At 36.4% G+C, this 26,232-nt stretch overlaps 1 protein-coding gene and 1 long non-coding RNA gene across 2 annotated transcripts; both read right to left on the bottom strand.

Moving 5' to 3' along the window:
• Positions 1–16,545: 16,545 nt before the first annotated feature.
• On the bottom strand, positions 16,546–17,520 carry LOC103945312 (F-box protein GID2-like). Its single transcript, XM_009355872.3, has one exon. It carries the CDS (start codon positions 17,356–17,358, stop codon positions 16,765–16,767), a length of 594 nt encoding a protein of 197 aa, XP_009354147.2. The 5' UTR covers positions 17,359–17,520; the 3' UTR covers positions 16,546–16,764.
• Positions 17,521–20,127: 2,607 nt separating this feature from the next.
• Positions 20,128–22,209, bottom strand: LOC108867102. Its single transcript, XR_007256947.1, has 4 exons — positions 21,696–22,209; positions 21,498–21,593; positions 21,143–21,209; positions 20,128–20,350 (listed from the first exon to the last, which is right to left on the bottom strand). It is a non-coding gene; the product is annotated as an uncharacterized LOC108867102 (long non-coding RNA).
• Positions 22,210–26,232: the final 4,023 nt, after the last annotated feature.

The raw sequence follows: 26,232 nt of genomic DNA, 5'->3' as shown, positions 1-26,232 counted from the left end.
GTTGTGTCGTAAGCTTCAACGTTTTGCTTGCCGCCAACGACGTGCGTCCAAACCTCAGTAGAAATAACCCGTCTCCTGTTGGTCACGGGTGAAGATACTGTAGCTTTGAGTTTTATGCAGTACGTACCCATGGAATGGAACATGTAATCGCTTATCCACAGATAGGGTTTATCCTTTTTCACGTAAAAGTATAGAACTTTGCACGTCCATGGTTATTTTCTTCTGCAAACTTGAGAATTGACGTTTGATATCTACGTCCTATCCATGTGCCCATACCATGCACTTCATATTAGAAGGAAGAGATTCGTCATGTGACAAATATTATTGGACTGGTGACTCACTTTATGTACATGTGACAAACGTTTATTAAATATATAGTGCAAATGGCAAGGGAGAATTTATGTATTAAAAAGGAACCACGTAAGTCATGTGGCTCTACTTACAAAATCAAAAGATACCCCCTATTTGAAGTTAGTCTCACATCATACATCTAAGCAGTCCACCAGAGGACTAAAGTTCATGCTTTTGAACTTATGTCTATTTGTAGAAGCGCATATGTACTAGGTTAGTTCATAAAAAAAAATATTAATAAATCTTAATATAGCGCTAATCACTTGTTTACACACAATGTTGGCCCATCATATGAAAATCACCGTGCACAAAGTTAGTCAAATGTCTTTTATAAATACCGTATAATGAAGCTTTACCCGTTACAAGAGTATTTACATAATTTTGTGCACAAACCTTTGTAATATTATATAACAATCTTCCTAGATTTTGCCTATTGACATAACTTCTAATCTTTCTTATTAAAAAAGAAAAACTTTGTAGGTTTGCTTCATTATTAACTTTAAACGTGTATGATTGTACCATCTTGAAGTTTTTTACAATTGTCAATTAGTGGTTAGTCACTCTGAAAAGGTGAATTCGTTACTGGTTCCTGCAACATACATTCTCATAAACCAAAAACAAATTTTAGGGGCGGGTTCAAAAAATCGAAAATCGAAAAAAACTGGCCTGAACACCGAACCGAAACCAAAAAATTGAAAGAAAAAAAAAAAACCAAACCGAAAAAGAAAAAATCGAAATGAACCGAACCTTATTGGTTCAGTTTCTGTTTTGGAGGTTCGAAACCAAACCAAATCCCTTTACACTTTATGAATGTATGCCCATTTTTGTGAAACTTTGTTGCCAAGTTTGAAACTAAGCCCAGGGCTTTTTCAAGGAGCATACTTGATTCAATTAGAGAGGATATTTATTTGGTTATAGAGGAAAGTTTTAGAAGGCTTTAGAATTTAGAAGAGCTTCTCTATTTTTTTGTTTTTTGAATGGATACGGTGATCATTTTTCTTTGCAATTGAGGTTGTTGATAGCATAGGATTGGTTTATATGATCTTGTATATATACAACTACCTTCCCACTTTCCGACTTTCCCACTTTCCCCATTTTCTTATTATTAGTCTATCAATGCAAGCCTCTTTTTTTTAATTCCATATTAAAAAATGATCAAGTTAAAAAAAAATAAAAAATAAAAAATAAAAAACCGAAACCGAACCAAATAAAAAAAACCGAACCGAAAAAATCAAAAGAAAATTGAACTAAACCAAAGTTTCGGTTTGGTTTCAATTTTGGCAAAGCCCCCCACCCCTAACAAATTTACAAAAATCTACACACACAAAAAATAGATAAACAAAGTTAGACTAACGATGGTGTGGTGTTAGTGAAAGCGCTTCCGATGCTTAAGTCAGAAAGATAGGAAGTAATAAGAGTGTAGTGAGAGTTTTTGATTAACGAAATAAAGTGGTTGACCTTGACTATTTATCAAGAAATGAGAATTTAATCCTAGCATCCAGGTTCATTGAACCTGTTAGTCGAGTGTTACCTAGGCAAATATAGTACACTATGTGGCATGTGTTAACAATAATAATGAAAATCTGTCCTTGAAAAAATCTAGGCCCTAAGGGGCAGAGGTTGCATGGTTTGTCAAAGATCTAATTACAACATTGGCTTGCTAATTTAGTTTGGAAGAAACGAACTTAGTTGCCTGTGGAGGAGGAATGAAACGAGTTCATTGTTAGTAAGTTTCTTTCTACATGCCATTGCATTGTTGGATTAGAACACCGCATGACGATAAATTTGTTCTATGTAAACTGTTCTTCTGCTTGTGGGATTCAATACTTCACTAATTCATTCTAGATAAATTTTAGAACCGTGCAGGCTGCTGGTGCCAATCCATTTGTCGGTAAACATAATTTGGATAATATCTGCACTCTTCTCTTGCAAGTAACGTATACGAACTGTACAAATTTCATAATCGGTACTATTTATTTTCTTAATTTTCATTTGAATATCACACCCTACAAAAATCTCTTCAATCGCAGATCACCATTTATTCAAATGTATAGAGCAAATCGACGATATAAGTACTAGGTATCATATTCATGACGAATTGTTCATTTATTTGATACATTTTGATGATTAAGCGATCTCCAATTTGAATGATTTTTTGTAAGATTGATCTTCAAATGCAGATTAATAAATTGAACGATTTCGATTGTTGATTATATTCAGCCAAGATATAATACTAAATTTACAAACCAAATGATATGGTTGTAGATGATTGAGTTATTAATTAAGTGTTGATTAACATGCTTGTTTCTTATTGATGACACAATTTAGTTTGCAAATTTGGTTGAAAATTTGGCCTCCCTTTGTACATGGAGGAATACGTGCATCACAACAACAGGATGCAAGTATTGTCTCCTACCAACCCATAGATAAAGAAAGTGTGAAAAATTCTTCAATTTCCAAGCATGACTTCAAACATCAATGGATCTATTATGTTCTTACACGACTTTGACAAAACCTTGACATAGCTTCAGTATCGGATACTTGATATTTGAAGAATCCTTCTACAACATTCTGCGACAGAATATATTTATTGAAAATCAAAGTGTATTTTGTAATCAACTCGGATCCCCCCTCTAATTTCAAACGGCTACTATGTTTCTCATTTTCCTTCTCTCTAGTCATTAATTCTCCACCTTTGTCTTCAACCTCCAACACTATGATTAAAGTCTCCTCCCTTTCCATCGAGAAACCAGAGGATGTTCTAATTGCACCTGATGGAGCTTTCACCGCCGCCTTTCACCAAGTTGGCAACAACTCATATTGCTTTGCCATTTGATTCTCCAAGCCTTCACCCTCCGTCCACCGACAAAATCGCACCATTGTCTAGATGGCCAATATCAACCATCCAGTCAACGGTAAACATTCCAAGCTCCCTGTCCTCAAAACTGGGTATCTCAACTGATGCCGGAAAGTCCACAGTTTGGGCCACCACCACCACTTCACTCTCACCGGCTCACTTAACCTTCCATAGCTCTGGCAATCTGGTATTACTAAACTCCAATAATCATATTGTTTTATGGCAAAGCTTTGATTCCCCAACTGGCACCTTTTTCCACTCCAACCCTTCACCAAACTGTTAACTCTTAAATCCCATGAAAGATTCAGTTACTTGAACTACAGTCAAACAAGACCCAAACATCAATCCATATAAGACTAAAGTATGCTAACCTGAAGAATTTCCATTGGAAGCAACCATGATCGATCTCGTAGAATCTGAAAATGCAGTAGTTATTCTTCTCTTTGTCAGGATACTTATTGCTCAAACCAAGAATAGGGCTTAGTTCCAAAAGAGCATGATGATGTAAGAGGAGAGACTGCCATACACACACACGCGCGCGCGCACACACACACACACACATTCCGTCTCATATTAGAATGTGAATTCCCTATTAGAATCCTTATGGAAAACAACTTATGTTTTCCTAATCCACTTCAGTTCATCACTACAATAGAATCATCTATTGACAAGAATTGGTATTCATCTTCCTACAAGGCTTTCTTATTCTAATTGGTCTCAAATAGCTAATGCCGATCATTCAATCTAATGTTCACATTCTTACATTCTCCCACTTGAACATGAGTCAAAGATCAAACACAACTTTCACCAATTATAAGAAGTGATCATGTAGCCTTGTTCAAGATTTCACCATCATGACCATCGTCCCATTACATCTCAAAATATAGAAACCAAGAATCACAGACTACAACCAAAATGCAGTATTGATTCTATGCTCATATGTATTCAATCTGCAAATATGACTCATGACTCAAAACAACAGTCTAGATTATGCTCCCACTTTTCAAAAGATCATAACACATACTAATCTTCAATGAAAAGCAACATTTTAATGGTTGAATAAAATTCATTAACTATAAACTTTAAAACAAACAAACTATTTTCCAAAGTATTAAATGAATCTAACTTCTTACATAGTCCATCACCAAAACTACAATACTTTCGAAACTAAAGCATTGAATCTTGAGACAAGGACACTTATTAAAACACAAAATCAAACTAGCAAACTAGCTATAACTTAACCTCAGCTTGTCAGAATTGCACTCATTGTTCTAAATCCTTCACAGCTACAACCCCGAGGCCTTAAAACATTTTTTATTACTCCCACTGATCAAAACCTTCTAGCAATCCCATCAAAGAAACATGCTTGTTAAATTCTCCAATAGGCAATGCTTTAGTTAATGGATCAGCAAGCATCATTGCAGTGCTTATGTGCTGCACTTCAATAACTCACTTCTTGACCTGTTATTTGACCTTAAGAAATTTCACATCCATCAATCGTGAAGCTGAGGTATGCCTATTATTCTTGGCAAAGAATACAGCCGAGTTGTTATCACAAAACATCTTAATAGGCTTCTAAATCGAATTCACAACCTTTAAATATGTCAAAAAGTTCTTTAACCTTGCTGCTTGTTTCATGCCTTCAAAGCAAGCTGCAAATTCAGCCTCCATAGTAGATGTAGTTATGACAGTTTGTTTTGCACTTTTCCATGAAACTGCCCCTCCATTGAGCATGAAGATATAACCTCCCGTTAACTTCCTGTCATCCACATCTTCAGCCAAATCTGAGTCTATATATCCCATAAGTTCCAAAGAATTGCTTCTGTCATATACCAACATATGAGTTTTGATTCTCTACAAGTATCGCAGAACTTTATTGGCTGCCACCCAGTGTGCTTTACCTGGATTTGCTTGAAATATGCCTAGCATGACAACAATAAAGGCAATATCTAGTATTGTACATATAGTTGCATACATGAGACTTCCAACCAATGAAGCATAAGGTTTAGATTGCATTTTCCTTATTTTAAAATCAGTTTTTGGACACTGATTCTTCGAGAACTTATTACTTGGAACTTGACCATTGTTGCAACTTTCCATATTAAATCTCAGCAATACTCTGTCACTATCCCTTTTGAGATAAGCCAAGAAGCTTCCTTTGTCTATCTCTAACAATCTATATTCCTAATACTTAATGTGCTTCACCAAGGTCTTTCATCTCAAAGTTATCACTCAACATTCTTTTAGTATTTTGAAGCAATTGAGGATATGAACTAGCAAGAAGAATACCATCAACATAAAGCACTAAGAAAATAAATTTGGATCCTGAGAACTTAATGTATATGCAGTCATCCAGCTTATTTTCCACAAAACCTTGTGCAGAGACAATTTGATCAAATTTCAAGTACCATTGCCTTGATGCTTGTTTTAAGCCATACACTACTACAATATTATCTATTGATGGCGGTCTAAAAACTAACAAGAAACATACATTACTGTTGGATATTATGCAAAATCTAAGAGAAAATGGATGCAGTGGCGGATATAATAAGCGACAGATTTGCCAACATCAGAAAATGAATTTTCCGATAGAAAATACTCTAAAACTGACAGATCTTGTGTCAGATATAACCGACAGAAAATATATTAACAATGAATAAATAAGAGCATTTTCTATCAAATAAAACCAACAGAAAATACATATAACAGACAGAACTTGTGTCGGCTATAACCGACAAGAAATATTAATAATGCATAACTAAAGCATTCTCTGTCGGATAAAACCAACATCAAATATATTAATAATAAAAAAAATAAAAAGGACATGAAAGAATTCTCCCTTTTTCTCGTTGAGCATTCTTTTCCCCTTCTGCTCGAAATATTGATTAGAATGTGAGAGTGCTTAGCTATCATTAGAGTAAATATATACCTGAAAAACGATTCCAAATGATCCAGTACCTACAACATATTCTGCCATATAACTGATCGTCTATAATTAAGAACAAAATGAACACTTAAGAATACAAAAATAAATAGAAACTAAATAATTCTTCAGAAACTATAGTGTTCACAAAGAGCCTCAATTGTTAGAACCTAATTTTGATGAACATGAAAAAAAAAATTGACTAAAAACAGTGTTCACATAAAAAATTGTAGTCATATCAATTCTCAAAGATGTGACCCCACATCAATCTCATATAGGTAATGCTAAGTGAGAATAGTCTGCTCTATTCATCTTAAGCATAAGATATTAGCATTATTAAGAATAGCGATTCACCCTCTACGTCTTACAAGAAGCACACTGTCTTCCATCATAGAAATGAGTAAGGATTGTGTGTTTCTTTCTTTGAGTTTTCCTCAACTAGTTTGCCTATTGAACCTAGACGACCATGGGATCTCCAATTAGCTAGGTTATGTTTTCGTCAAGTTATAACTCATCGAGTTGGCTTTAAACCCATTCCCCTCGATGTAAATGCCACTTGATCCTTGGATAGGCCTTTTGTCAAAGAATCAACAATATTCTTCTTAGATTTAATATAATCAATGGAAATAGTTTCATTCTTGAGTAGCTGTCTAATGGTCTTATGTCATTGCCTTATATGTCTTGACTTCCCATTATATTCAGCATTTTTGGCTCGACCTTGCGCATCAATACTGTTACAATGTGTACATATTGCAGTCACAGGCTTGGGCCATAATGGAATATTTTCTAGAAAATGTTTAAGCCATTCAGCTTCATCAGCAGCTGTATCTAAGGCTATAAACTCTGATTCCATTATCGAACGTGATATACACGTTTGCTTGGACGATTTCCATGACACAGCTACTCCACCCAGTGTAAATACATATCCACTTGTGGATTTACTGTCTGTGCTCCTTGAAATCCAATTTGCATTACTATATCGTTCTAATACTGGGGGATATTGAGTGTAATGCAAACCATAGTTCATTGTATGCTTTAAGTATCTTAATACCCTTATTAAAGCATTCTATTGATCTCTTCTACGATTACTTGAATACCTACTTAGTCGGCTTATTGAATAAGCAAGATTAGGTCTTGTACAATTCATAATGTACATCAAGCAACCTATAACTTGGGTATACTCTAATTGAGATACGTTTTCGTCTTCGTTTTTAGTAAGTTTATGAATGGGATCAAAATGAGTTACTGTAGGTTTACAATCATAATGTCCAAACCTTTTTAGAACCTTTTCAACGTAATGTGATTGAGTGAGGACATATCCATCTGAATTCCTTAGAATTCGAACTCCAAGAATCACATAAGCTAATCCCATATCTTTCATATCAAAGCTAGAATTTAGCATTTTCTTTGTGGAGTTAATCACATCTTTGTTTGTTGCCAATATAAGCATGTCATCAACATATAGACATACAATAACATAAGCATTTTTCGTTTGCTTAACATAAAAGCATTTATCACTTTCATTGATTACAAATCCATTTGTAATCATCTTATGATCGAATTTTTCATGTCATTGCTTAGGCGCTTGTTTGAGTCCATATAATGACTTAATCAACTTGCAAACTTTCTTTTCTTGACCTTTGACAATGAAACCTTTAGGTTGTTTCATATATATTTCTTCATCTAATTCACCATTTAGAAATGCAGTCTTGACACCCATTTGATGTATCTCGAGATTGTACACATACGCTATAGCTATTAATAACCTTATAGATGTTATTCTAGCTACTAGTGAATAAGTGTCAAAGTAGTCAAGTCCTTCTTTTTGACGATACCCCTTGGCAATTAAAGGAGCTTTATACTTGTCTATTGTACCATCTGGTCTCAATTTCCTCTTGAAAATCCATTTGTGTCCTATGTGTTTATTTCTAGGGGGCAAATTAACCAATTCCCGTGTATTACTTTGCTTGATGGATTCTATTTCACTTTGAATAGCTTCTTTCCAATAAGGCACTTCAGATGATTCTAATGCATCCTTATAAGTTTGAGGCTCTTCTTCGGTTACAAAAGTGAGGAAATCAGGACCAAAATCATTTGCAATTTTTGCTCTTTTACTCTTCCGTGGTTCCAAATCTTGGCTTTGAACTCTAGAAGTTGAAGCATGATTATCGTCATCATTTCTTGTAGTAACATCATGTACTCTTTTGTTCAAAACATATGACCTATCTTTATAAGGAAAAAAATTCCTCAAAGAACTCAACTTCTGTAGATTCAAGTATAGTATTTACATGAATGTTTGCAATTTCAAATTTATGAACCAAAACTCTTTATACCGAACTATTATTGGCATAACCAATAAATATACAATCCACTGTTTTTGGTCCAAGTTTTTGTCTCTTCGGAAGAGGCACTTGGACTTTTGCAAGACAACCCCACACTTTCAAGGTTTTATATGTAGGTAACCTACCTTTCCAAATTTCATAAGGAGATTGATTAGTCTTCTTATGTGGAATTCGGTTCAAAATTGTGTTTGCAGCAAGGAGTGCCTCACCCCATAAATTATGTGGTGCACCAACAAGGAATTAATCATATCCTTTAATGTACGATTTTTTCGTTCAGCCACTCAATTTTGTTGAGGAGTATATGGTGCTGTTGTTTGATGTATTATTCCATGTGTCAAACAAAATTCTGCAAAGTCATTAGATTCGTATTCACCACCTCTATCCGATCTTAAGACTTTTATTCTTTTGTCTAGTTGATTTTCGACTTCGGCTTTAAATGTCTTAAACATGTTTAAAGCTTCATCTTTACTATGAATCAAATAGATATAATAGTACTTGCTACAATCATCAATGAAAGAAATATAGTATTTCTTTCCTCCACGAGTTGTGTGGATTTGAAATCACAAAAGATCACTATGGATTAAACCAAGTATTTCGTTGGATTTTTCCATTGATTTATATGAGTGTCTTGCATATTTAGATTATGTGCATATCTCACATTTAGATACTTTGTTCACGGAACATTTGGGCAATAGGCCTAAGTTAACCATTCTTTGAAGAGAACGAAAATTAACATGACCTAATCTTGCATGCCATAATGTAGATGACTCAATCAAGTAAGCAGAAGAAACACTAGGCTTGTTATTATTATTAATAGCATTAGCAGAAAATACATTCAATTTGAAGAGCCTCTCAGCCAAGTAGCGTTTTCCCACATACACCCCACCCTTGGTGATTACAAACTTATCAAATTGAAAGACTATTTTGAAACCTTTGTTACTCAAAAGCGAACTAGAAATCAGATTCTTGCGAATATCAGGAAAAAGTAGAGCATTGGTGAGTGAAAGCTCTTTTTCAGAAGTAAGTTTGAGCATCACTTTTCCCTTCCCTGTAACGGCAGATGCAGTTGCATTCCCTATGTACAGATTTTCTCCACCATCAACGGATTGGTAAGTAACAAATAAATTCCGATCAGCACACACATGCCTTGTTGCTCCCGTATCAACCCACCAGTCATTGGAATTAGTCAATAAATTGACTTCAGATACAACAACAACAACAAACGTGCTTTTTGCAACGTTTGCTTGATTGGAACTCCCAGAATTCTGATCCTTGTTGTGGCGGCAATCATTTTCCCTATGATCTGTCTTTCCAAAACCCAACAACCTCTTTTGATTTTCTTGAAGGTTTCACTTTCACAGCAAACAGTGCTTTCTTTGCAGCATCCTTGCCTTTGTTTTTCTGATGATGCCTTGCCTTGTGTGAGTCACCTCCTTCCACAACATTAGCTTTTGCCTTCAGGGATGAGACATCATACTTCTCATTTTTGCAATGATCCTCATCCACACACAGTTTGAGAATCAATTGATCCATGCTCATGTCTTCAGTTAGATGCTTCAGATAAATCTTAAAGTCTTTCCAATTCGAAGGCAGTTTCTCTATAATAGAGCCAACCACAAACCTTCTTTCAGACCAAGATTTTCTTCATCTAACTCATGAACAATCACTTGGAGTTCTTCAACTCGCTTAACAACAGACTCGGTGTCACTCATCTTGTAATTCAGAAATTTTCCAATTACAAACTTCTTAGAACTTACTAATTCAGACTTATACTTCTTGTCCAGAGACTCCCACAGTTCTTTCGCTGTCTTATATGATGAATAAACATCATATAGAGAGTCATCTAAAGCATTCATAATGTAGCTTCTGCATAGAAATTCACTGTGAGTCCAGGCTTCTATAACCTGCAGAATTTCGGCAGGAATATCTCCCTCTTCTGGTGCTTTAGGGGCCTCCAAAGTAATGACATGACTCAAATTCAGAGTTGTCAAATAGAACAACATCTTCTGTTGCCAATGTTTGAAATCAACTCCCCTGAATTTCTCAGGTTTCTCAACATGTTGCTTGATGACACCAACATTTGATTGATCCATGGTTTCACGGGAATAAAATTTCTATCTTAGATTGTTAAAACCAAACAAATGTCAAGTATATAATATATAACAATTGCACAGTTTATTTCGAATAGAAATTTCACAAAGATACAATATATCTCACAATATAAACAATTAATAAAATTGAATAATAAATCACAAAACACTAACTTGGTTAGAAAGATAGAGACTTGCAGTAGCAATCTCCTAAGACAGAAATTCGTCTCTACACCAGTGCAGTAGTTCAAGGGACGTCTATCCTGCATGATACAACTATCTAATCCAAATTCTTGCACTCGAACTTGGATTCTTGGCGAATTGGTTGTGGTGTTTCTCTGTGAAGTATGTGAAAAGAAGCGATGGAATTGTTATTCGATTTTTTATCTTACGGCCATATTTATAATGGCATAATGAAGCAGTTAAAGCCGTTCATGTTTATCTTTAAGAATGGTTGTAACTGTTCACTTGATCAATTTTATCCTCTCGGAAAAAAAAAAAAAAACTAAATACAAAAATCAAATGTAAAAATGATACTTGTGTCTTTCATTCATCTAAGCCCAAGGCCAATCTTTAACATTTAATATATACACCCAAACCCTCCAAGTCTAAAGCCCAAAGTCCATGACTTTTGCCCAATTTCTTTCAAACCATAAGTGTGGGAACACACTTATAAAGTAGGATCTTCAAAAGTGGAATGGGCGATGTGGGACTAAAGATCCCACAAGTTTCACAAGTTCCAACAGGATATACTACCACGTGGTATTCTGTATTAATAAAAAGAGGATATATGGACAAAAAGAATTTATTTATCTTTATTTTATTAGCACATGACATCGTTGTGACAATGTACTCATGCTGTATATGTCCTTTGTGTTAAGAGTATCCTACATTGATGGATGAAAGTCTAGTAATAGAAAGCCAACTTATGTGCCTAGACATAGTTCAGGTATTACAAATAAAACATACTTTTTATTATTATTTTATGAAGAATATTACATCATAGCTGCATTACATCACATACAAATAAAAGAAGCTGAACTTGTTTAGCTAGTGCTTTATTATAGGGCTAGACAACATGTTCTACATGTTATATGAAAATACACCTTAATCTACATATGCAAAATACCCAAAACTGTGTAAAAATATTTATCTTAACCATAGTGAAAGAATCAATCACTAGTACGCAGCGGCGACAATGGCAAATGGCTGCTGCAATCAGTGTCCCTCACCGCTAGAGCTAGGACCAGATTTGTTCCCTCCTAGGGTTTCCGACTCGGTGAACGCATGACCCCTTCCGTCGCTCGGACCTTCCTTCATGGTTCCAATATACAACCCATCAAACACACTCTCCATCTCTTTGTCTATGTTCGCCAACTTAAGAGAACGAGCCCCCGACGTACACAGAACCAAAGAGCTTACGACAAGGACAGCAACAAGGAAGGAGAACAAGGGTTTCCAACTTTTCGCCATCTGGAAGAAGAATATATTGCGAAAGGTTCGATGGTGCTTGATCAGACTATGCTTCTGGCCGGTGTTTGAGTTTTCGGTTTGATTTGGTTTGGAAGAAGCGAGTGGGATATGGGTGCTATAAATAGTAGTGTCCGAGTGTGTGGGGAGGAGGTGGGAATGTGAGCTTCATATTTTTGACTTGGGAAGGAAGAAATGTGTGGGAAAGTGCATGGCTTTGTTCAAACTACACGAGGGTTAGTTGAAGACTTGGAAGTTGGAAGATTCATTTGGAGGACGTAATCTGATAGACTCATATACAGAAAATTTATTCTATCTGATAGACTCATATACAGAAAATTTATTCTAAGTTCGGAGGAACGTAGATGTTGAATATTAAATTTTCGTTGACCGGAGAAATTTTTTGTTACAGTTAACTTTACCCTTTGTCTCTTGATTCCGCCCGCCTAACTGCCTGTGTAAGATTGAAAGGAAGGAAGACTGCAAAAGGGTCGGAAGGCCAAAGCCCACAAAATTTCGATCCAAAATTAGTTGTTTGTGAATCTGCACATAACTTGTGCGGGGTAGCCCAGCCCAACTAAGTATATTTAAAACATACAAGAGCGCATACGAAAATGTAACTCATGCGATTAAGAGCACTTAGCACCAATTGGTGTTTTGTTCCCGTCTACTCGGTCTTGAACGGCCAGGTGGACAAGACTTGAAGATGGGCTGAATCGAATTTTTATCTAATTTTCGATTGGTTGATGTCAAACCTTAAAGTCTCAATTAGCTATGGACAACTGGACATTGCTTGGCTCTGCCATGAAAAGAGTCACGCATTTGTACAAATCTTGGTTTGTAACATGCACAAATAACTCGTCAAAGCCATAAAAGATTTTTTTTTTTTTTTTTTTTTTGGCAGACGTTTCAAAAATGTGATGGGCGTATTTGTTTGACAAGTCTCATACGAGTGAAATCAACGTAGAATCAAAATATTATACTTCATAAAATCAATTTTATACTTTTGTGAAAGACGTCTTACAAATGGCGCTCCTACTCAAAGAAATAAGCCAAATAATCTACTTCATATTTGATCTAAACTCTTGAATAAAAAGGTGAGTGGAGAAACCTTTTCCACAAACAGATTTGAATTACGGATCAAATTTTCTTGTTATAAGTAGAATCCGTACCATATAACAAGCTAATTTGACCTACCAAATTGGACAAATTTGTGATTTTATTTCTATACCAAGAATATTGTGACAGAATTGTAGGGGAATTTATGCGTCTGTGGGAAGCTACAAACCAAAAACAACTTTAGAATCCTGGGAAATTACAAAAGGTAAGCAGCGGTGAGTTGAAACATTGACATATGGAGTTAGGTGGCAAGTCTTCATACGGTGCCAGTGCCAGTGCCAGCGAATTCCAAACGAGCACAATCCACAACTGGTTCAGAATTCAGAAGAGCAATGAGTAATGGTCTGGAAATTCTTGGTCCAAATGGAATAAAAATACACCTTGAAAGGTATGCATGCCAACTGGCCAACCAGAAGACCAAAGAAAATATTTGCTCATCGCTCACCACATTGGTTTTCGTTACTGCGCGCATTGGTTGAATTTCAAAACTGCGCGCATTGGTTGAATTTCAAGTTTTGTATAGTAGCGACAATTAATATAATAATGATGTTCATCACCAGCTTAGATTGGTGAGCAAAACTACACTCAAAAACTAAATGGGAAAGAAAATAGAGAATCTGACAAAAAACTAATTTCAAGGAGACCAAAATTCTGGAAGTTATACTGGCCAAGAAAAAAGAAGAGGGGATTGAGCAAAGGGACGGCACAAAAGACTAAACAGTGAGTTCACCAACATCTATCCATTCTCTCTGTTTTGTTGTGTTGTAAGCTTCAACGTTTTGCTTGCCGCCAACGATGTGCGTCCAAACCTCAGTATGTTACCAGTAGAAATAACCCGTCGCCTGTCGGTCACGGGTGAAGATACTGCAGCTCTGTGTTTTTATGCAGTACGTGCCCATGGAATGGAACATGTAATCGCTTATCCACAGATAGGGTTTATGCCTTTTCATGTAAAAGTATAGAACTTTGCACGTACAAGGTTATTTTCTTCTGCAAACTTGAGAATTGACGTTTCATATCTACGTCCTATCCATGTGCCCAAATCATGCACTTCATATTAGAAGGAAGAGATTTGCCAGGTGGCAAATATTATTGGACTGGTGACTCACTTTACATATACGTGACAAACGTATAGTGCAAGTAGCAAGGGAAAATTTATGTATTAAAAAATAAATTCTTGGGTCCGAAAACTCGGATCACATAATTCATGTGGATTTACTTACAAAATCAAAAGAGACCCCCTATATTTGGTCTCACCTGCTCGAAGTTCATCTCACATCATACGTCTGATGCAGTCCATTAGAGGGCAAAAGTTTATGTTTTTGAGCTTATGTCTATTCGTAGAAGCGCATAAGTACTAGGTTAGTTCATAAAAAAATATTAATATAGTGCTAATCACTTGTTTACACACAATGTTGGCCCATCATATGAAATTACCTTGCACAAAGTTAGTCAAATGTCTTTTATAAATACCGTACAATGAATTTTTACCCGTTACAAGAGTATTTACCTAATTTTGTGCACAAACCTTTGTAATATTATATAACAATCTTCCTATATTTTGTCTATTGACATAACTTCTATTCTTTCTTATTAAAAAAGAAAAACTTCGTAGGTTTGCTTCATTATTAACTTTAAACGTGTATGATTGTATCATCTTGAAATTTTTACAATTGTCAATCTGTGATCAGCTGTTTTGAAAAAGTGAATTCGTTATTGGTTCTTGCAACATACATTCTCATAAACCAAAAACAAATTTTAGGGGTGAGTTCAAAAAAACCAAAAATCGGAAAAAACTGGCTGAACACCGAGTTGAAATCGGAAAAAAAAAAAAAAAAAAAAAAAAAAAACCGAACTAAACTGAACCTTATTGGTTCGGTTTAGGTTTTGGAGGTTCAGAAACCGAACTGAATCCCTTTACACTTTGTGAATGTATGCCCATTTTTGTGAAACTTTGTTGCCAAGTTTGAAACTAAGTCTAGGGTTTTTTCAAGGAGCATACTTGGTTCAATTAGAGAGGATATTTCATTGGTTATAAAGGAAAGTTTTGGAAGGCTTTAGAACTTGAAAGAGCTTCTCTATTTGTTTGTTTTTTGAATAGATACGGTGATCATTTTTCTTTGCAATTGAGGTTGTTAATAGCATAGGAAACATATGTTCTTATATATGTACAACTGCGTTCCCACTTTCTTCATTTTCTTATTATTAGTCTACCAACAAGCCTCATTTTCTAAATTCCATATTAAAAATGATCAAGTTTTATAAAATAAAATAAAACTGAAACCGAACCATATAAAACCAAATTAAAAAAAAAAAAGAACCGAAAAAATCTAAAGAATATTGAACCTAACCGAAGTTTTGGTTCGGTTTCAATTTTGGCAAAACCCACCCCCCCCCCCCCCAAACAAATTTATGGGAGCAAATTTACAAAAATCTACAAAAAAAAAAAAAAAAAAAAACAAAGTTAGACTAATGCTAGTGTGGTGTTAGTGAAAGCACTTTCGATGTCTAAGTTAGAAAGAGTGTAGGAAGTAATAAGAGTGTAGTGAGAGTTCTTGATTAACGAAATAAAGTGGTTGACCTTGACTATTTATCAAGAACTAAGAAGTTAATCTAGCATCCAGGTTCGTTGAACCTGTTAGCCAAGTGTTACCAAGTCTACACATCGATAGAAGAATATTCCTCAAACTCCTAGAATATGCTTTGGAGAGTTTTATCATGCTAACAGATTAATGAGCAAGCCCATTATACATCAAGGGTGTTTGATTACGCCGTGTGGCGAGTGGTTTGGACCGTTTGCAATGAATTGGATCCCAACTCCTGTTGATTGTAAGTGTCTAGGACTTTCATAGAGAATGTAGCCCATTAACCCTTGAGGATTTGACCAACGATCTTCACAGAAAATGTGGCGTGTTCTCGTTGGTCGGAGTATTTACGTTCCCACAGGCTTCACCAGTTCCGAAATTTTACTGGAAACCCTACTACTTGGATTTGGCTATCTCTGACATTGAGCACATAATCTATTGAAACATAACAAGATACCCATTCTGAGAATGCAAGCGAAAATTACAACAGAAACCAAAGCGGCAGCAAGCAGTCTGGCAATTCTCCAAGAAATACGAGCGATTCCAATACATACGACAACTTGGTCCTTCTCACTCAGTTCCCGTTCGGATCGTCTCAATTTTCTAACCTATTACTACACTCATTCCTCTTGTCCTTTTCCTATTCACGCCCATTCGAACCTGCCAAATGCCCAGAACGAAGCCTTTTATTACAACCGTACCCTCCTTCGATTTCCCTTTCTGTTTGTTCGTATTCGCCAATCGAATCCTCCGGACCGCCAATCACAATCACCACCTCCAAAATTTCCCCCCGAAACAAACAAGAAACTGAAGCAAACCCAAATTCCAATACATCAAATTATGGAATTACAGTGCATAATGATTCAGAAATTACCTTAATTTACACAAAAAGCTTCAAGATCTAACAAGAATTACAGATCCAAATTAGGGAAATTTAGAGGGGAAAACCCAAATCTAAAGAGGGAAAATCCAACTGAAATTACGAAATATATAAATATATAATTTTATTTTGGGGTTTAGTTTCTGATCATCTTCCTCTGTTTGCGTAGTTCATCTTCTCGTAAAACCGAATCGAGAAAAGCGAGAGCGACAGATTCACCTCGTCCTTTCCCCACCGAGCGCTCGGCGGCTTCGGGTTCAGCATCGGCTTCACCGGAGCCGCCGCCCAAGGCGAATCAGAGGAGGACGCCGCCGATGAGAAAGAAGGGACGGAGCTGGAGGAGGAGGAGGAGGCCTTGCTGAGACGCCAGATGTAGTGGGCGTGAAGCCGCCGGAACCCGCCGAGAGCGAGGACCACAGATCTCAGCTGCTCGCTGCTGCAGCCGGTGTTGGCCCAGTGCCTGGTGCATATCAGCTCCCAGAGCCGCTCATCCTCCGCCGTCTTGTGCCACTGCTTGCTCACGCACGACGCCATCCCCAACGTCCGCGCATCCACGTGCTTGAACACCTCGAAGATCAGATTGTCGTCCAGATTCGAAAACCCCGCCCCTTTCAGCTCATCCTGGTCAACGCAGTCAGCCACCTCCACCTCCTCCTCCTCCATCTTAACCCTCTTCATCTTTACATCCGCCAAGCTCTCCGCCGCCGCCATCGAATCGTCCCCCGATGATGCTCGCTTCATCGAACGATTACAACCCACCAGTCCGAATCTTCGAATCGATAGCTTCCACTCGGGGGTTTTTAGGTAGTTCCGGGAGGATTTGGTGGGGAATCGGAAAACCCAGAGCCCAAATTGTATGAGCTGTGGGATGTCTGGAAAGAAGAGGTGGGTAATATGGAGGGTGGAGTGTGTGTGTGGAGTGGCCCAGTGGGGACCTGTTTCCGTGCCTTTTCGAAGACGACAATTTTCTGAAATGAATGCGCCTTGTTTTGGTTTTGGCTTTCTGTCGCTGTATTGACGAATATGTCCTGCTCCTCCCACTTCCTTTTACTCTGCTTTTTCTCTTTTACCTGCCTAATTTGTTTCTTTCTCTGTCCGCTTGCATCTGTTGTTTCCTGCGCTAACAACAAACATTAAATTAGATTAATATAAAACGTGTGGGAAACTGTGTCGTAATTTGCGCTTGAGATTAAATGTCAAAATGTTCTATGTATCTTACCTTATCGCTCACTTTAATCTTTGTGTTTTTAATTTAGCCAAATTGATGTTTATCTTAGTCGATTCTAGATATTCTGTTAAATGACCATTAAAATTGACTTGTGCCTTGTAAGTAAGAGGACAAAAATGTAACTTCATTATAAACCCATTAAACCCATGCAAGATCAAACGATTGAGATGACCTTCTCATGTGCAAAGCACATGTCGATTATAATGGTCCTTTAACGCATTGTCTATTGTTGACTAACGAAGGTATACACAGAGCCCATTTGACCAATTTGAAAACATAAGGACCAAATTGACTAATAAAGTAAAATACAGGAACCATTTTGTCATTTAAACCTTGCATATATAGGGCCCGTTTGTTTGGCTTCACTAAGTTTCATTGAACTAGACTAGATTAACTCTTAGTGTAGTACATCGTTTGTTGTGACCAAGGACTAATATTAATGAGATTAGCTGGGACTCGCCCAGACTAACGGCATCGCTAGCAGTTCTTAACGAGAGTCCCCGAAAACCACAGGACTAGTTAAGACCTGCTTCGTCCTACTCCCGTTGCTCTGCTAGTGTTCTCTCTGCAACCACAGCTTCATTTTCTCTGCGACCGCAACTTCATCTTCTCTGGAACCATAGCGTCCTCTCTCTACACACATCTACACATCTTCGCAAATCCGCTCGAATCACAAAACCCAGATTCGCTGAGATTGCAAAACCCATACTTGAATCGCAAAACCCAGACACGAATTGCAAAACCAAGTTCATTTGAAGCTCTGCAAAACCCATATTTGATAGGAAAATTTTGTGGCCTGAAATCCAAAAAGGAAATAACCAAAACCAAGGGTGCTTTGCATACCAAATTCCTTTTACAACTTTCGAGAGAGAGATGGAGGTTCTAGATAGGGAAATTGGGGCACAATTTTTTTTTTTTGGATCCATTTGGTGCACAATTATATACGTACAGAGTTCCTTTGTTTTCGAGAGAAGGAATGCAGTTGACTACAAAAAAGAGAAAGAAAAAGAAAACAAATGAAAAAAGAGAATTATTTATTATTATTTTGGTTATTAGTACGATAATGCATTAAACGTTACACTAAATTAGTTCAGCTTAGTCTAGTCTAAGTCAGTCTAGCTTAGTCCATGAGCTAGTCCAGTGCAATAAACGTACCCATATAGGTTAAGATCGGGGACACATACTTTTCAAGGCTCACTCGGTAATGTATTTCTACGATTCAATCGATTATCTTTTATGTCTTTCCTTAAATGTTATTAACAAAAAAATCACCTAAATCAACAGACATATGACCAATGGATTAATTTACGTTTCTTTGTAGAATCATATCGGTCTATTTTATAACTACAAATAAATGTCTTAGTGATTTTAAATTTGTCTAATATTTTATAAAGATGATCTATAAGTGATAGATTGAAATATAAGTAGCTCAAATCCTTGAAAAAGTTACGTAATGAGACCAACAACAACGTATTACAAAATGTGTAAAATTCAACAACAACAACTTATTACAAAATGTGTAAAATTCTGGTCCGTATACACATGTAACTTCTAAGATAGTTGTAAGAAAATTTGAAAATTCTTTTAATCCTATTTAATATTGAATGAAACAGAAAATGAATACGTGAGATTGACAAAGAACACCTGTAACAATGACACGTGCCATTAAATTCCGCCCAGAAATTCGAAGACATTTTGCCAAGATTTTTTTTTTTTAAAACGACATTATGGTAGGATAACTACGTCTACGTATACTTATACTAATATTTTTGGGAGTAACCTTGTTAGGTTTTATAATCCTCTAAAGTAGGTGGGAAGCTTTGGTTTAACTTGTTATGTGCATCAATTAGATAACTGCACATGTGGACTTGGCTTTACATTTACTAATGGAACATGGTTTGTATATATTTTTTAGTACATCGATATTTTTACATAAAGGGATGAGAAGTTTGGCAAAGTTACATAATGAGCAGCTTAATTTGGTATCGAATTCACCATCTATGAGATTCAAATCTAAGACTTCTCATTTCCAAATAAAAAGAAATACCTCGAGACGGTAATACTGAATGACGTGGTTTGTATTTAGATATGGCAAAAATGATGCATCATCTTGTAACATGTCATTTATGGAAAACCTCAGAGAGTGTTAGGGATGGAGGGGAAGCCAATCAGGCATTGCCTCACCACCCTTTGTGATGTTTTATTTGTTGGTCACTTTGAGGCGTGCTGGCCGTCATCCGAAGGTGACGTAACCAAAAATGTGAGTGATGTAAAAATGTGAATAATTAAAACTGTCATAGAACTTAATTAAACTAATAAAGTGAGTGCGCAGTAATGGGTAGAACCTATAGAATACAAATATTCAGAGCATAGCTAACAAAAGAGTGCAATTGGAACTATTTATAGTGCTTAATACACAACCGGGAAAAAACCTACATTTATTTAGATATGTCAGAATCCGCCGGAGTTTACTCGTATGCCACAGAGAGTTTAGCTATCTAAGACCTGGAAGGGCGAAAAACAAAAGGGTGAGTGAGCACAAAAACAAAGGTTTATAAAATGCATTTATTTTCTTAACATACTAACCCCTCGCTGTAAAACATGTATAGTTTTCAGAAAAATCATACTACGTATAAGTACGAAAACGATAGTAAATAACAATAATGCTAGAATACGCCAAACTACAATATCTTAATAATAATAATAATAATAAGGCTAGAAATACGCCAACTAAGATACCACAACAATAGCATAATGAAAACAGGTTGCTTATCAATCTACGCTAGCACACGAGTTCATGCAAATAGTTTCTGATATGAACATGATTGTGGTGCAATGTATAAGTACGCTCTAGTGCTACAATCATGTGAAGACTAACGATAATCGCAGTCACCTACGAGTCGGAGTTGCCTAATGCAACTTGTATGATAGGATTGGCACCTATTTAGATCCAAGGCAAGCGTGTGGTGCAGAGGTGAACATACACATGAAAGACTAACTCTGGCCCCAGACGACCACTAACACCGGGGTGCAGCAATGATGAGCAGACTATATAAATATAACCATGCCATAACAATTCAATAATAGTAAGCTTACCTGAGCATCCTGTAGGATTATTTTGGCGTTTCACGGCATTATAATATTTCTTATAACATATTAAATCATGGCATAATAGGCGTAACATCAATCTAAAAACAATAGTGGCATGATATGCATAAATCAATTCAAAAACATTTATGGAAACTATAACGTTTATATATATATATATATATATATGAAAACAAAATGCTCACTTACTGATACGTGGTCGGATCGTAGCCTCCTAGCCTCGCTTGACCTCGTACGTCCTTGGGATAATTTTCACCTATATGTGAAATAACTAAACTAATAAATTAAATAGGACATATTAAAAAAGGCTAGGTAAATCTCCCATACTTTGCTCAAACGGAAGGTTTGAATATATGAAAATGATCTACACGATGACATGGACCCACACGTGTCAACCACTCACCGGTCGGTGGCCGGACGAGCCCTCACGTGCCGGCTAGCCCATGGCCACACGTGCATGTTAGTGGCTAACATAGGTTAGGAATATTTCGTCAGACTTGACGGAATATTCCGTTAAACAATTAACAGAGTTTAACGGCATTACCTGACACCGTTAGAATATTCCGTCAACTTTGACGGAATATTCGCCGTCTTCTCTGGTGGACCTTTGCCGGTCACTGTCATCTGGTTTCATCAGTTTCTGGGAAAAAAAATAAAATCTTCATAACTTGCTCATTTTTTAACCATTTTTAACAAACTTTATATGGATTTGAAGCTCTTGAAGAGTAGAACAATTCTATACCTTTTGGAAGTCCAAAAATGGACGGGAAATGGCTTGAAAAAGCCTCAAAAATCTCGGCCTAAAACTCAACTCCTCGAACTTGCTTGCTTTGACGTCAACTCGACTCCAAACTTAGTCTAAGGACCCTAGGGAGTTGTGTAGAAGCTTCCCCACATCCTAAAACCTTGTAACTTGGCCTAAAACTCGTCGGAGGAAAACTCACCGAGTCGAACCTTACGGGTTGGCTAATCAAAACTTGGTCATTTCACCATCGGCTGGTACAGCCGGGTTCGTGAGGATTCGAAGATCACGATGATGGTGGTTTTATGCTCGATATGTGAAGTTTTGACGTCATTCTAGAGGGTTGCAGGGAAAGGGAGAGTTTCGGTGAGAGAGAAGGAGAAGAAAAAGAGAGAGAGAGAGAGAGATAGAGAGTGAGTAGGCAGTCTCTGATTGGGGGAGAGGTGTGATGAGTGGGTTCTCTGATTGGTGAGGGAATTGTAGAGAGATGTTGATTGGTGAAGAGTACAATGAGGGAAAAGGATTGGTTGTGAGTGAAATGGGGGGCACGGGTCCATTTAAAATGAAGGGAGGATATGGTTTTTCAGATTTGCACCGTAAAAGTACTCAGACAATCTATCCCCTTATAAAAAACAGTATTTCCCACCCTGAATAATTAACACGCATGTGTGTACAAACTTACCCATTGATAACACACTTTAACTGAGCGTAACTTTTTCGTTACAGCTCTGATTCGGGTCTAACTTACACTCACACGATCGTAATGGCGAGTACTATTTAATTACTCTACTAGGAAAAATAAAATAAACGCTGAGTAATACATCAACGTCACTTTGCCAACATGGGCAGAAATGTCAATTTACACACTGGGGAAGAAATTACATAGAAAATTAGAGGCGGGTCGTCACAGAATCGCCTATGAAATTGACGTTTCTGGCACCCACCCAACTTTCTTACCCAAGTCAACCCAATATTTATCTTGTTTCCTTCATCTTTTCTATGTTTTAATGTCTCCCATTAGGTTTATTACGGTGAAAATTTTATTTAAACTTATATAATTTTATTTTTTTATCAAATTTACTCTCTACAGTTATATTATTTTCAACTAAATTATCAATATCCCTTTAAATTCAAATTATTATCTAAATTATCTTCAAAAATATAATTCAATATGTAAATTTATCTTTACATCTATTTAAAAAAATAAAAATCCAAAATCAAAACATACATTCTCTCCTTCCAACAGGTATATCATCTTTCCTTTCAATTCTACTTTATTTAATAGAAATCGAAATCGAGGTTAAAATAATGAGGTAGTTTAAGTAGACCATTTCATTCAACATTCGAAGAATTGTAAATATTTGAGCCAAAGTATCTTAGAATACCAAAAATCATGCATGCAAACAGCAAAAGAAAGGCGAAAAAAAATCGAAAAAAGTACTCATGTTGATCAATCCCTTTCTCTTTCCCACCAAACTACCAAACTTCTAACTCTGACAAGCTCCCTTCCATCAAGGAATTTGGCACTACCCCATTAGTTAAAAACCCAAAATTTCTCGGTTACTCAGAAATAAAGGCTGAAACGTGAGAGTTAAAAACAACCAAGTACCGCCACTAGAATTACGGCACAGTGATATTCCTCTTTACTTATAAGTGAGAGGTTTTAAATTCGATTCTCGCCAAAGACGAATTTAAACTACAGTATTGCTAATTTATTGTGAAATTAAATTCACTATTTTTCCTTAGTACATATAATATTGATTGTTAAAAAATAAAAACAACTAAGTACCAAGGTATGGGGCTCAAATTAGCTTGCTTTCATGCCCAAGAGTCAAACCTAGACCAAAGTATTATGTATCTTGCAATTGGAGCTTTGCTAAAAATTTAAGATGCCTACAATGTAAAGATGGCCCCAGAGAAGCTGATGCGACTGGTGGTTATATTCGAGATGTAGATTTATGTAAATTTAATGTCACAATACATTTCGTTAAAAAGAGTTATTCTCTATGAAAGCAGTTTAGAGTTTTGACCAAAACATAACATAACAGAAAAATTGCGTAATGGTAAGGGTTTGATTATTAAGTGCAGGTTTATTGATAAATTTTAGTTTTATTATTAATTCCATCTTGTACTTGATAATAATTATACAATAGGATAGAAATGGCGGTTCACACTCAAAGTTTAAGTTGGATATGGAGTGAGGTTATCATATTAATTATTTTTAAGCTGATTATACAGACGATAGTTTGACCATATCGATTTATAGAGGATCTGCTTTTACCCGCGCACTCTAGTGATAACCTATTTAAACTCACTTTGATAGTGTGGACTAGATCAAGCATTTGTTCCGTGTTTTCTGAGTTCGTGTCGTTTTCGTGTCATACTCGATATTTTAATGGATCGTAACACCCGTAGATGATGCAATCATGAGCATTTGCATATTTTTTCACATTGTTCGCACTTTTAAATTAATTATTGTAATTTTTTAAATGTGTTTTGTGACATCCCACATCGTCCAGGGGAGTGATTCTTAAATGTATATTCCCATCCCTACCTAGTATGAGGCCTTTTGGGAGTTCACTGGCTTCGGGTTCCGTGGGAACTCCGAAGTTAAGCGAGAAGGGGGCTAGAGCAATCCCATGATGGGTGACCCACTGGGAAGTTGCTTGTGAGTTCCCAAAAACAAAACCGTGAGGGAATGGTAAGCTCAAAGCGGACAATATAGTGCTACGATGGTGGAGCGGGCCCGGGAAGTGATCCGTCCCGGGCTGGGATGTGACAATTTGGTATCAGAGCCTAACCCTAACCGCGTGTGTGCCGACAAGGACGTCGGGCCCCTAAGGGGGGTGGATTGTGACATCCCACATCGCCCAGGGGAGTGATCCTTAAATGTATATTCTCATCCCTACCTAGCACGAGGCCTTTTGGGAGCTCACTGGCTTCGGTTCCGTAGGAACTCCGAAGTTAAGCGAGAAAGGGGCTAAAGCAATCCCATGATGGGTGACTCACTGGGAAGTTGCTCGTGAGTTCCTAAAAACAAAACCGTGAGGGAATGGTAAGCCCAAAGCTGACAATATCGTGCTACGGTGGTGGAGCGGGCCCAGGAAGTGATCCGTCCCGGGCTGGGATGTGACATGTTTGGTATTTTTAAAATACCTGATACTTTTATTTTTAATGTGTTTTATAATTAAGCTATGAAAATAAATAAATAAAGTTTAAATTTTTTTAATTTATATAGAATAATAATACAATAATAAATATTTAATATACAATTATATATATACACAATGGTTATTGTATTTTATAGTAAGTTTTTTAGTAGTTTAAAAATTAAAATCATCAAAATAACTTTTTTCTTAACGTGTCGAAACAGGTTACCTCATGTCACCTTCGTGTAAACCTATTAAGAATTTGTTATTAACGGGTTCTTATCGTGTGACCTGATAACGATCCGATTAATTATCGTGTTGATCAAAAACCTATTACTTTCGTGTCGTTTACAAATCGAATTAATGAGTCGTGTAAGAAATTATCAGATCTAATGTGAACGTCGGGGTATCTTTATTGGCTAGAGAATTGCTTCTTCTCTTACATCCAAGCCCGAATTCCCTCCGTATTATCGTTTTTATTAAAATAAAAAACTTACTATGCTGGAGAAAACTCACGGACCTGTTATTTTGCACTGGATCTTTTCTACCTGGCTGCACAAAGCATTTGACCGATCCTCATTGCTCAGTGGACTTCACCGGGTACAAAACCAAGCCCAATTGATAAATTTAGGTAGAAGCCCAACTCAATTGCAAGATTCCAACATTACTTGAGATCCTATTACGGTCTCCAAGTCAGCTGTCACAAGGCCCAATGGCGCAACCCAAACAGGGGATTGACTCATTTCTTTACTTGCAAATAACGGATCATAATTGTAGAAATTTATAATCAGAATTATTCAATTTCTTAATCTTATTTGGATATCATTCCTACAAAAAAGTATGTGAAACAGATATCGTTTAGTCATCCCATATATCAGATAAATGGAGGATTCATCTTGAATATGTTACTTGGTATTCATACGGTCGATTTGCTCCACACAATTTTGGATTGCTAAAAGATATCTAATTTAAATAATTTTTAGCTAGAAATGATTTTCAAATAAGACTAAGAAATTTAATGATTCGGATTATAAAATTTATACAGTGAATATATGTTATTCATAAAGGGTGGGATATGTGCATTCCCCGTGAAGGAACGCAAGTTTGTATGTATTGCAAGCAAACTTTGGAAGGAAACTTGTGAAATATTACATGCATGCTAAAATTAAGAAAGAGCTATTTACACACTAATTTTTACGTTTAACACACCTTTATTAATTTTTAGGCATTGATATTCTTCAACTCATTTGATTCAACGGCCGAAAATTGAGAAAGATGTGTGAAAAGTAAAATGAGTGTGTGAATAGCACTACCCTAGAATTAAAGTGAAGTGATAATTTTCATCGTATCCCACTCATTATTTTTTTTTAAATTTCCAACAAGTACAA

The sequence above is a fragment of a genome, unplaced genomic scaffold (assembly GCF_019419815.1).
Source record: "Pyrus x bretschneideri cultivar Hongxiangsu unplaced genomic scaffold, Pyrus_bretschneideri_v1 Contig15, whole genome shotgun sequence".
Taxonomy (NCBI): domain Eukaryota; kingdom Viridiplantae; phylum Streptophyta; class Magnoliopsida; order Rosales; family Rosaceae; genus Pyrus; species Pyrus x bretschneideri.
This window is presented reverse-complemented; position numbering and strand designations above follow the sequence as displayed.

Coding starts and splice junctions, on each gene's coding strand:
- LOC103945312 (XM_009355872.3), bottom strand. CDS start 17,358: ATGAAGCGAGCATCATCGGGGGACGATTCGATGGCGGCGGCGGAGAGC.